Genomic DNA, 12,304 nt, shown 5'->3' with positions numbered 1-12,304 from the left:
AATGAGGTCATGGCTGATCTGATGATCTCCACCTACCTGCCTTTTCACCCTATCCCTTAATTCCCCATATCTGTAAAAATCTATCCAACCTTGTCTTAAATATATTTACTGAGGTGGCCTCCACTGCTTCAATGGGCAACAAATTCCATAGATTCACCACCCTCTAGGAAAAGCAGTTCCTCCTCATCTCCATCCTAAATCTCCCCTGAATGTTGAAGCTATGTTGAATGAGGAATAAATATCCCTGGAATTGTGGCAAAACTTCATCCTCTTCTTGATTGTGGCTGACAATACTTTTCCATCCAGCAGATCTGAGAGAATGTTCCATTCAATTGAACGCCCCTGACTGCAGCACTGGACTGCACAGTGATAAACTGCCTTCCCTCAGGGCTGAAAGTAGAGATCCACAGAGACATGCATAGCCTAGTGTAGGGCTACACACATAGGACAGTCACACGTACACTGTACAGGCCCCATGCATATCATAGGACAGGCCACATGTATGTCATTGAGGGGTAACACGTGATATAGTGCAGGGCCACATGCCAAGTGTCACTATGAGCCACACGCATACCAGTGAAGGCTCACCCACTATATAGTGCGTGAACACACACAATAAAGTGCGGGTTACATGTGTCACAGGGCATGATTAATTGCATGATGTAGGATAGGATTGCGCACATGTCACAGTATGGGCCACACGTGATAAAGTGCAGGTCAGACATGACACAGGGTCACATGTATGATGAGATGCAGGGTCATGTCAACTTTTTTTTCCAACATTCCGAGAGCAGAGGAGGAGAGGGTCCCCATATTCACGGACTAGGAAGTTTGATACCTGGCCTTGTGTCCCACCAGGGAATTCTGAGAGTTAGAATGTTGAGGAAGGTTAAGAGTTGATTCAAGAACCTGATGGAGTATGTCAGATGCAGGTAGCTGGGATCAGGTGGATCCCTTGCAGAGTGTAAGGAGTACACTTGGAGGAAATCAGGAGGCCAAAAAAAAGACATGAGACAGCTCTGACAGATAGAGGAGAATGTCAATAATTCTACAATATATGAATAACAAAAGAGTAAATTGGAGAATAGGTCCCTTTATGGATCATGTCATCTATGTGTGGACCACAGGAGATGGGTGATCAATATTTCTCACCTGTATTGACTATGGAGATTGTGGAAGCCAGGGAGTTCATTTCCTCACCCATGAATGTCCTCCAATGAGACAAAGTCTAACCGCCAGCCTTGACAGTCAATACCATTACCATTGCTGATTTCCCCATCACCGACATCCTGGGTTCACCGTTGACTAGATAGAACCAATAGGAATACTGAGGCTATGAGAGCAAGTCAGAGGCTGGGATTCTGTGAATGACTCACCTCTTGATGCCCCATGAATTCTCCACCATGCACAAGGCAGGTCATAGGCGGGATGAAACATTCTCCAATCGCATGGACAAGTGCATCTTCTTCCAGAGCAAAGCAGTTTCTTGATGTGCTCAGCATCACTCCCCTAAACATTCCTTCCAAACTGGCACACAGTGACTGCATTGGATTGTGTCTACAGACTCTGTCAGCTCCTCTCCCATTATAGACAAGGACAGCAGGTGTTTGGCAACACCACAGCCAGGAGGTTTCCCTCCATATCATCCAACATCCTGACTTGGAAATATATCACCAACCAGCACCCTCATCTTGTCAGGTGGTTACATTCTGGCAATACAGTGTGCACCTTTGTTGTAGAACATGAGATCAGAGGCCAATCCACAGGACCAGAAGAGTGGAGGGGAGGATCACTGGGATCTTCCGCCCCCCCCCCCCCCCATAAACATGATCTACCAGGACAGTATCTGGAGAGGGCTCGCAAAATAGTTAAGGACCCCTAACAGCCCGCACACTGCATCTTCCAGCTGCTCCTGTCGGGAAAGAGATACAGGAGGATCAGGCTCAGCAGGCTGAGAAACAGCTTCTTCCCACAGCTGATGAACCTGCTCCTACAATCTGTCCGAAACTACTATTATTTAATAACATATATTTATTTTTCTATGTGTACAGCATATTGTAAATCGCTTGTAAATATGTGTTATGTCTATATACGTGTTTGCATGGTTTTACACCAAGGACTGGAGAATGCCGTTTGTACTTTACAATTAATTATATGATAATGACAAAAGGCAAAGGAGGAAAAACCCAACACCCAACCCCAACCAACCAATTTTCCCTTGCAACCGCTGCAATCGTGTCTGCCTGTCCCGCATCGGACTTGTCAGCCACAAACGAGCCTGCAGCTGACATGGACTTTTTACCCCCTCCATAAATCTTCGTCCGCGAAGCCAAGCCAAAGAAGAATATGATAATAATAAACTTGAACTTAAATACAGGCCTTTCCAGCAATGGCCAAACCTCAGAAATATGAAATAAAAAGGCAAACTAGTTCTCCAGGAGGGTGACGTGCTGCTTCACTCATGCTCTGTGTGACCAGCCCATAAGAGATCCATGCTGACCTCTCAGGCTCCAGGTAAGTATTCAGCCTCCCTGTCGCTCAATGACAGCTCCCTCCTCCACCTCATGAGACATGAACCAGAGCAGTGAAGTGATAGAGACACCTCACAGTCAGCATAGGAACAGCCTACAAAGTCTGCTGGCAACCATGGCCAAATTTAAATGCACCCCTACACACTTGATTTATATCCCTCCATTCCTTGCTCGTGTGCTGTCCAAATGGTTTTTTAAAAAATGTTGGTATTGGATCAGCTTCCACGCTCCCTGTGGCAGCTCCAGCCACCCATCACTGTCAGTCTCAAAAAACCTGTCTCATAAACCTCTTTTAAACCTTCTCACCTTAAAGTTACATCCTCTAGGATTTGACATTTCCAGCCTAGGAAAAAATTGAAGGTCCACCCTATTTAGAGTTAAATTTTGAACATACAGCACAGTAACAGGGTATTTTGGCCCATGAGTCCTTGCCACCCAATTTACATTCAATTAACCTACACCCTCAGAACATTGCGAACAGTGGGAGGAAACTGGAGCCCCCAGAGGAAACCCACACAAACATGGGGAGAATGTACCAACCCCTTACAGAAAGCGTGAGATTTGAACCCTGGTCCCAATTGCTGGCGCTGTAACAGCATTGCGCTAACCGCTACACTGACTGAGCCACCTTCGTAATTTTATCAACTTCTACCTGCTCACCCCTGAGCCTCCAGCACTCAAGAAAATAATTCAAGTTTGTCCAACCTCTTGGAGGATCTTCCCTGGTCCCAGCACACCAATGGCATCGTGAAGAAAGCATGTCAGCGCCTCGACTTCCTCAGGAATTTGCGGAGGTTTGGAATGACACCAGAAACCCTGGCAAATTTCTACAGAGGTGTGGTGGAAAGTGTGCTGACCGGCTGCATCACGGTCTAGTATGGGGGGCACCAATACCCCTGACCATAAAGTCCTCCAAAAGTTAGTGGACACAGCCTAGAACAACACAGGCAAAACCCTCCCCACCGTCGAGAACATCTACGGGGAATGCTTCTGTTTGAGGATGGCAGCAATCATCAAGGATCCACACACTCTGTTCTCACTGCTAACACCAGGAAAGAGGTAGAGGTGCCACAAGACTCACACCACCAGGTTCAGGAACAGCTGCTACCCCTCCACTACCAGACCCCTCAACAACAAACTCAGTCAGGGACTCATTTAAGGACTCTTGTGCATTTTACTGATTTATTTTCTCTCGGCATCGCACAGTTTATTTACATTTCTTTATTTGTTTACATGTTTACGCTGTATACAATTGATTTGCACTACCAATTAGTGGTAATTCTGCTGCGCCCGCAGGAAAAAGGAATGTCGGGGTTGTATGTGATGTCATGTATGTACTCTGACAATAAATCTGAACTCTGAAAAATCTCTCCTTGTAGTTTATATCCCGAAATCCAGGCAAGGTACCCTCTCCAAACTTTCCTGTAATTGGTGACCAGAACCACACATAATGCTCCAAATGAGGCCCAACCAAAGTTTTGTACAGCTGCAATGTGACTTTCCAGCATTTGTACTCGACAGCCACACCGATCAAAGGAATCACAATGGTTTCTCATGCCACACTCCAATGCCCTGCTTCACATGAATGCATTAGTTTTGTTTCTGTACCTGCTGGAACATCCAGTGCTTCGTGAAGCAAGTTTAAGCCCTTTCTCAACTGGCAGTTTGGATATTGAGCTTATTTTTAATCAGATGTCTCCATGTACTTTGTGTGTATTCATGCAGCTGGAGGCAAGAGTCACTCAGCACAGCCCTCACATGACCCCCCCATGACTTGGTTCTCTGAAGAGAGAAAACAGTCAAACAATCCACAAAGCAGACCAAGAGTGGGGACTACACCGTCTGACGGATCACAAGCCCCTTTGTTGGGACCTGCTCACTTCTGACGAGAGCTGCCACTCCACCTGGCTACCTCTGGGGTGGCGTGACCAAGAGTGAGATGGGGGACAGGACCATGCTCAGTTGGATTTGCTGCTCATACTGTGATAGGGATGAACCTGAAGAGAAAGCTCCAATCATCAGGTACATATTACCGGTATAGTTGGGGGGCTCAGGCACCTGGCTGGAGTTCCAGGACTGAAAGGAGACTAAGATCGAGGGGTGTTTCTCGGAGAGAGGGCAGTGTGCATTGTGGGGGTGACTAGAGATCATGAGGGACAGAGGGATGGAGATGGGGGAGGGGTTGGTTGAATTGGTGGGATTGAGTCAGGGACTGGGAGGTAGTTGGTGGTGGTTGTAAGTGAGTGACCTACAGATGCAAAGGGGGCCTTTGGCAGGGATACAGGGAAGGAGGCATCGATTTCCTTTCTAGGAGCTGGCACTAACCCAGTGCTCAGTACGAGCAGTGATCTCCTGATTGCCCCCTTCCTTCGTCTGATGGAACTTCATCAGGGGCCCACAGTGTTCACTCATACAGGCACAACAGTCAATCCTTCCTATAACTGATCTCACAGTGCTGTCTCAAATTCACGTACGTTTACCCTTTGATTGATTCGATACATTTACAGAAACATGAACGCTCCAAATCAAATCAAGGTTCTGTCCATCAGTTAGCCCCTGGTGTTGTCTAGACTATTTTTTCCCATTTAGCCTATCACTGCCTCACCTTGAACATTTTAAAACCAAAAATAGACTTTATTCACGATAAATTATTTACAAAAGGAAAGCCAAAATCTCCTCGTACCCTTAGTTCCGTATCCATATATTCCCTTCACTCTACATCATTACATTAATTTCTGTTTACCACCACTGTGGCAGCTTGTCATAACTCCCACCCCTATCCACTCTGTTGTCTGAGGAACTTACCCTTAGTCTAAGCTCCTCAATACCTGGTAACAGAAGGTCTCTACACTGTGCTCCTTCCCCAAAGCGCCCTCATGTTGGCGGCACCAAGCCTCAGGGAGTCCCTCAGCATTCTCGGACTGACATTTCCGTGTGCTGAAAGACTAAGAGGTTTTGGGCCGACCAAAGTGCATCTTTCACCGAGTTGATGGTCTTCCTGCAGTTCTGGATGCTGGACTCTTGTATGCGTCCCTGGGAATAGCCCGTAGATCAGAGTTCTTTGACATGCTGCTGAGGATGAGCCATGACAAGGACCCTTGCACCGTTTTCCAAACATTCTTGGCAAATCTGCATTCTGCAAAGAGAAGGGCGACAGTCTTCACTCCACTGCAGTTATCTCGGGGGTCAACGTGCGTTGTGGGTGATTTTCTGGTTGTACACCACCAGCACGCTTGTTTGTGTGCACTGGCGATGAGGCATTCCGCCAGATGACCTGGATGGTCTGCTCAGGGAACCACCCCACTGTGTCGATCGAGTCCTCATCTCTCAGTTTCTGCAGGTGCTGACCACTGATCTCGTGGTCAAAGATGTTTGTCTGGAAAAACATTTCCATGAAGGCTAGCAGGTGTGGAAAATTCCAGCTGACTGGGACGTTCTTCACAAAATCTGGGACAGGTTGAACCTTAGCACATAGTAGCACTTAGTGCTGCCGTACTCTGGTTCCATGCGCAGCCTGATGACTCCACACATGAAGGTGGTCATTAGGATGAGGGCCTTGTTGGCTACCCTCTTACTCCCCCTCCCCCCCCATGACCAATGACGATCATGGTGACCGTTTGGATCTTTTCCATCTTGGATCCCCATATGAACTGGAAGACTGCCAAGGCGGAGGTGCGGGGGATGGACCACACCTGCACCACATACAGAGAGCACCTCACACCTGATCACCAGGTTCTACCCATTATTGAGAGGAAGCGCAGCACCCACAGAACCAATCACTCCAACTAACTTGTTTCATGCCTCAGTTCCTCCAGATCAGATCCACAACTCCTTCAAGTAGTCAGATCTGACTGTGAAGGGGATGGTGGACCAGTCAGACCGGTCACCGAAGAGCATTGCCTTGCTCTTCTTCCAGTTTATACTGGTGCCTGGTTTATCAGTCTGAAGACCAGTATATCTGAACAGAAGACATCCCCGTGGTCCATGTACAGGGAGGCTTGGACCCGAGTCCCTCCGCAGCCCGGCAACATCCCTCCTCTTATGCCCTTGTCCTTCCTGATGAATTCAGCAAAGGGATCTATTCAGTGGACAGATAAGACTGGAGAGTGTGGGCCTGACTCCAGAATTGACAGAGAAGATATCGGTTTCCAACCCACTGATTTGGACTGGACTACGGATGTCCTTTTGGAGCAGTTTAATTCAATGTGGGATTTCTTCTCCAAAGCCCATTTTGGAGAGTATGTTTACATCTGCAATATCTGGACAAAAGCCTTCTCCTGGTCAATACTGACACCAAGACCATTCTGTCCCTCTACACAGAATGTCACCCATCACCTTACACCCACTCTGACCTCGACAATTTCTCCACCCCCCCTCCCTCACTCTCCCTCCCCTCCCATCCAAACCTCTGATACATTGACTAAGCTGAAGTTGTGCTTCCAGTCTCAGAGACTATGTTGACCATTTGAATACCATGCAACAGGGTTTAACTGAGCTCTGGTTACATTGCCCAGCAACTGTAGTCTTTCCCCCCTCCCAGTAAGGTGAACTATCCAGAGAAAAACAAACCTTTGCAGGTGCTGCGGAACGGAAATGAGAACAGAACACAGAGGGTCAGGCAGCACCTGTGGGGGAGAAATGTTTCTGCTCTATCAGTGATGGTACCTTGTCTCGTTGACAGCGAGACCTTGCTGTACTTTTCCCAGGAAGCTCAGCGGAGGCGATCTGAGCAAACGAACCTGTGGAGTGAGCCCCACGACACTTCGCACACAGAGAGGGACGACGACCGGGAACTTTACAACCTGCTGCAGAAACGGTCCAGGGTTCGCAGAGGCTCCCAGGTCTGAACCTTCCAACATTTTGGTGCAATTGGGGAAATGAGGTCTGAAATCTGATCAATTCCAAGGCCTCAAAAATGCCAAGAGTTGTGGAGTCGGTGGCCACTCAGATGGTGATGCATCTTCCAAAGTTCGGCAGGTCCCAGTTCCTGCAGGAGTGAGAGAGAGAGAGAGAGAGAGGGGGGAGGAGGGAGAGAGAAAACAGGGAATTCAGGCTGACATTAGAAAATTTAGAATCAATCTTGCAGGATGTGATATTGATTTCCAATAGATTCTATTGGGAACAAGAGGTTATTAGGGAAAGAGTGGGTCCCTTTAGAGACCAAACAGGTAATGGCTGAGGGGAGCCAGGTGATGTAGCTGAGGTACTGAATGAATATTCACCAAAGAAAATGAAGTGGAAGATAGGATTTCAGGGAGGGATGCGGGAATAATCAGGAGCAGGTCAGAACTTTGTGCTTGGTCATTGGTCAACCATTGGTTTCAGGGGCTGGAATGCACAAGGTAACTTTGAGGCCACATTTGGAGAATTGTGTGCAGTTCTGGTCACCCTGAAATTTAACTGGAAAGGGTGAAAAAAGAGTTTTGCAGACGTTAACAGTTCAGGAGGGCTTGAGTTGTGAGAAGAGGCCGGGAATGTTTTCTCTTGGAGCAAGGGAGGCTGAGGGGTTCTCTAATAGGTGGACTCCAACAGGTCTAGTAAGCAGGACCTTGTGAAATGCTTCGCTAAAGTCCATGTAGACAATGTCTCCTTCCCTACCTCCTTGATACCCTCTACAACCTCAGTGAGCGCACAGAGCCATACTGAGATCATCCTTGATCAAGCATCCACCTCCCCCAGAAATCCTATATTTTGGATGTTCCCTCAGAATTCCCCACTCATTAATTATTTGGCCTTGAACAGCAGATCACACAGACACTAAGAACAGAACAGGCTGAAGGGGCTGAAGGTGACTCCTAGCCCGAATCCTGATGCTACATTCCGAGATTTCCCACCTGCTCTTGGTGTGGAGGAAGGGTTTACCCAGTGCTCATTGAGTTCTTCTGCCACAGGACAAGCAGTCAGTGGGGACAGATGTGGGCAAAGATTCAAGGGTGCAGACCAGACAAGTGGAAGAAGGGTTCAGGTGGTAACCCCATGGATCAGGGTTCAAATGGTGACCTCCACTGGTCAGAGTTTAAGCGGTGACCCCATGGGTCAGAATTCAGGCGATGACCACATGGGTCAGAATTCAGGCTGTGATCCTGCAGGTCAAAGATCAGGTGGTGACCCTGTGGGTTAGAATTCAAACAGTGACTCCGCGTGTTACTTGTAATCATTGTCTCCTCTGCCTAAGGGTTACCGTCGCCTCAGCCTTGACATTCAAGCAGTTCGGCAAGAGCGCCGGGATGTGCTGGGAAAATGGAAGATAATTCTAGAAAGTCTGGGTAGGAAATGAAAAGACCCCATGCATTCCCTCCTCCTCTCCCTCTCTCCTCTCTCTCTCCTGCCCCATTCCCCAACTCAATCACCCCTCTCTACCAACTTCCTGTCCCACACCTTCCATCCCTCTCCTTGCACTTTCTCATCCCCTCTCTCCTGCTCCTCCTCTTCCCATATCTCCTGTCCCCTCTATCTCTTCTCCTCCTTTCCCTATCACTACTTTCCTCACTCACCTCCTCTGCCCCTCTCTCCTCCTCCCTTTCCCTCACTGCCACCTCTCTCCGTTCATCACGACTGATTTCCTGTCATATTTTAAGCCATCTGGTATATTGCCCACAAAGCAAGCTGTTTTGGTCATTCCATGCATGTCTGACCATGCACTCCGTGCAGGTGCTATGCAACTATCTTAGGCCTGGTCATGCTTAGTCAGGATAGATGAAGACAGGTAATAACCTCTCTACGCACCACACTTTCACCCCCTGCTCTTTCCACCCCTCCTCCCCCCCCCAACATTCCTGCCTGCACTGCCCGGGACATTATGCTGAGCCGGTGTGGTTGTGCAGGGTTTGTGTCCGAGGCCGACTCACTGTTGAATGTCACCTCCGCCACCTCCTACAACAGCATGAGCAACGCTCCCCAGGCCAAGGGGCTGCTCCACACCCTGGCCCAGGAGACCAGCATATTCGACAACAAGATGCCTGCCGAGAGGTACATCTATGTCCTGGTGAGTGGGAGGGTCAGAGACAGGGGACAGAGGGAGGGGGCCAGATGGAGGTCGGGGAGAGGACTGAGGGAGAGGACAGGGCCACAGAGCAAGTGAGGAAGCAAGGGGGGAATAGAGGAGGGAATGGAGAGAAGGAGAATGAAAAGAAGGGAAAAGGGGCTTCAGGAAGAGGGAGGAGGGAACAGGAGGGGAGAAGGAGGATGGAGAGAAGGGATAGAGGAGAGATGGAGACCACAGAGAGGATGGAGAGAGGTGACCAAGGAAATAAGGGAGGGGACAGAGGGGGGGGAAGGGAAGGCTTGGAGGTGCTGGACTGGTGTAGAGGTGGGGGTGGGTTGTGCTGGTCGACTGGAGGTCGAGTGATGGATCGGTGGTGTTCGCAGGACCGTCTGATCATGCTGGATGCCGCACAGGATTTTGTGTCAAAGGCCAAGATTTACTTCCCCCGTGAGTGCAGCTCGGAGACAGAGGCTCAGCCGGAAGTAGCAGCTGTGCTCTTGAAGAAAACCACTGAAATCAGCTCGTTTACAGATGAGGAGCTGGAGGAAGTGGATGAGGAGGCTCCACTGTCCCTGTCCCTGGAACTCTGAGTGAAGCCTGATTGGAATTGCTGCAATGACAATGAAGGTTTTGCTTCCTGGACACCTTTGGGTGAATTTTATGGATTTTGGGCAGCTGGTCATGAAAATCACCTTAAAATGTTTCTGTGGCATAACATTTTTAAGATATAACCTATTTTTGTGATTTCCTGTCATATTTTAAGGCATCTGGTATATTGCCCACAAAGCAAGCTGTTTTGGTCATTCCATGCATGTCTGACCATGCACTCCGTGCAGGTGCTATGCAACTATCTTAGGCCTGGTCATGCTTAGTCAGGATAGATGAAGACAGGTAATAAAAGCCTGTGCATTACCCATTGATTATAGATTGAACGCATGTTGATGAACGTGTTCTTCAGGCAATAGCCTGGTGAGTTTACTGAACAATAGCATTTATTGTCATCAGGAAGATTCAATACAGCAGAAATATCTTGTCGATGTAGCAGCAGCTGCGATCCATCCTGTAACATTAGTTGCGAGTAGATGCTTAACACTAAACTCAATAAAAGCTAATTTAATGTTTCTCCAACTTCCTACAGGATATAGAAAATCTGAAATAATCTTTGTGTTCAGCTTGAAGTTGCCTACCATAATCCCCAACCTTGAAAGTAAAATTGTTGTCCAGTGAACATTTGTGAGAGAACCTTTGGAGAGTGTTCACACCATGCAGTGCTGCAGGACAGAGTAAAGAGAGCCCTTCATGGTCCAGATGTGGCATCATCAAAGCCCTGAACAACTGCAACAACGGAACATGACCTTCGATCTGAATAACATTCCTATATTTAAACAGCAAACCATTGCAGTAGCCAACATCACCACTGCCTTCTTACCTACTTGTTGGGCCACCGGTCACCTATCAAAGGTTGATGTTCAGGACAATGTAGGAGATGAGGATTAAATTGCTTCCATCAAAGAGCTAGTGCTGGGCAAACTAGTGGGTCTAAAGGTAGACAAAGCCCCTAGTTCAGATGGAGCACATCCAAGGGTACTGAAGGAAATGGTGGAAGTTTAAGTGGATGCATTTGTAATAATTTACCAAATTCTCTAGACCCGAGTGCCTGGAAAGACAGAAAATGTCACACCATTGTTTAGAAAAGGATAGAACGTTACAGCACAGCATAGGTCCTTCGGCCCTCAATGTTGTGCCAACCCAAATATTCCTACCTCATAACCCTCTAATTTTCTTCCATCCATGTGCCTAAGAGAGTATTAAATGCCCTTAATGTTTCATCTACCATCACCACTCCTGGCAGGCATTCCAGGCACCCACAACTCTCTGATGCCTCCCCTAAACTTCCCTCCCTTCACTTTGTATAGATATGCTCTGCTGTTTGCTATTCCGGCCCGGGAAAAAGGTTCTGACTGTCCACTTTAACTATGCCTCAGAATATTGTGGACTTCACAGCAGTACAGGCCTTTCAGCTCATGATGTTGTGCTGACCTATATACATATACCTACCAAAAAAAATACTAAACCCTCCCTACCACGTAATTTTTCTTACATTCATGTGCCTGGCTAAGAGTTTAGTAAATACGTTCCAAACTCCACCACAGCCCCTGGCAAAGCATTTCAGACACCCACAACTCTCTGTGTAAAATATTTACCCTTGATATCTCCCTTAAACTTTTGTCCCTTCACTCTGATATTTGCAAGTCCTATCCTGGGAGAAAGGAGCTGCCTGTTTTCCTTATCTATGTCTCTCATAATCCTGTAGACCTCAATTAGGTCACCTCTCATCCTTCTTTGCTCCAAAAATAAAAGGCTTAGTTCTGCTAACCTTGCCTCATAAGACACATTTTCCAAACCAGGCCACATCCCGGTGAATCTCCTCTGCACCCTCTCCATAACGGCCACATCCTTCCTATAATGAGGTGACCAGAAATGAACACAATGTTCTAAGTCTGGTCTCACCAGAGATTTTCTGAGCTACAACATGACCTCTCGATTCTTGAACTCAATCCCTGACTAATGGAAACCAACATCCCATAGGTCTTCATAACTATCCTATCAACCTGCATTGCAAATCTAGGAGATGTATAGATGTAAGTCATCTCTCATCCTTCTTCACTCCAGAGTGAAAAGTCCCAGCTGTGCTAACGTTGCCTCGTAAGACTTATTTTCCATTCCAGTCAACATCCTGGTAAATCTCCTCTGCATCCTCTCCATAGCTTCTAGATTCTGTCAATAA

General features: G+C 47.6%; 1 protein-coding gene across 1 annotated transcript; it reads left to right on the top strand.

The window, feature by feature from the left end:
• The first annotated feature begins 4,308 nt into the window (after nt 1–4,308).
• Nucleotides 4,309–10,644, top strand: mreg (melanoregulin). Its single transcript, XM_069907207.1, has 5 exons — nt 4,309–4,553; nt 7,213–7,372; nt 8,707–8,797; nt 9,356–9,516; nt 9,900–10,644. Exons 1-5 carry the CDS (start codon nt 4,471–4,473, stop codon nt 10,104–10,106), a joined length of 702 nt encoding a protein of 233 aa, XP_069763308.1. The 5' UTR covers nt 4,309–4,470; the 3' UTR covers nt 10,107–10,644.
• The last annotated feature ends 1,660 nt before the right edge of the window (nt 10,645–12,304 follow it).

The sequence above is a fragment of the Narcine bancroftii genome, chromosome 12 (genome assembly GCF_036971445.1).
Source record: "Narcine bancroftii isolate sNarBan1 chromosome 12, sNarBan1.hap1, whole genome shotgun sequence".
Taxonomy (NCBI): Eukaryota; Metazoa; Chordata; class Chondrichthyes; order Torpediniformes; family Narcinidae; genus Narcine; species Narcine bancroftii.
This window is presented reverse-complemented; position numbering and strand designations above follow the sequence as displayed.

Excerpts from the sequence above, each read along its gene's own strand:
- mreg (XM_069907207.1), top strand. The coding sequence starts at position 4,471 with ATGGGGGACAGGACCATGCTCAGTTGGATTTGCTGCTCATACTGTGAT. Across the intron at positions 7,373-8,706 it reads GGGTTCGCAGAGGCTCCCAG|GGTTACCGTCGCCTCAGCCT; the intron begins GTCTGAACCTTC and ends CCTCTGCCTAAG. Across the intron at positions 8,798-9,355 it reads GATAATTCTAGAAAGTCTGG|GGTTTGTGTCCGAGGCCGAC; the intron begins GTAGGAAATGAA and ends GTGGTTGTGCAG.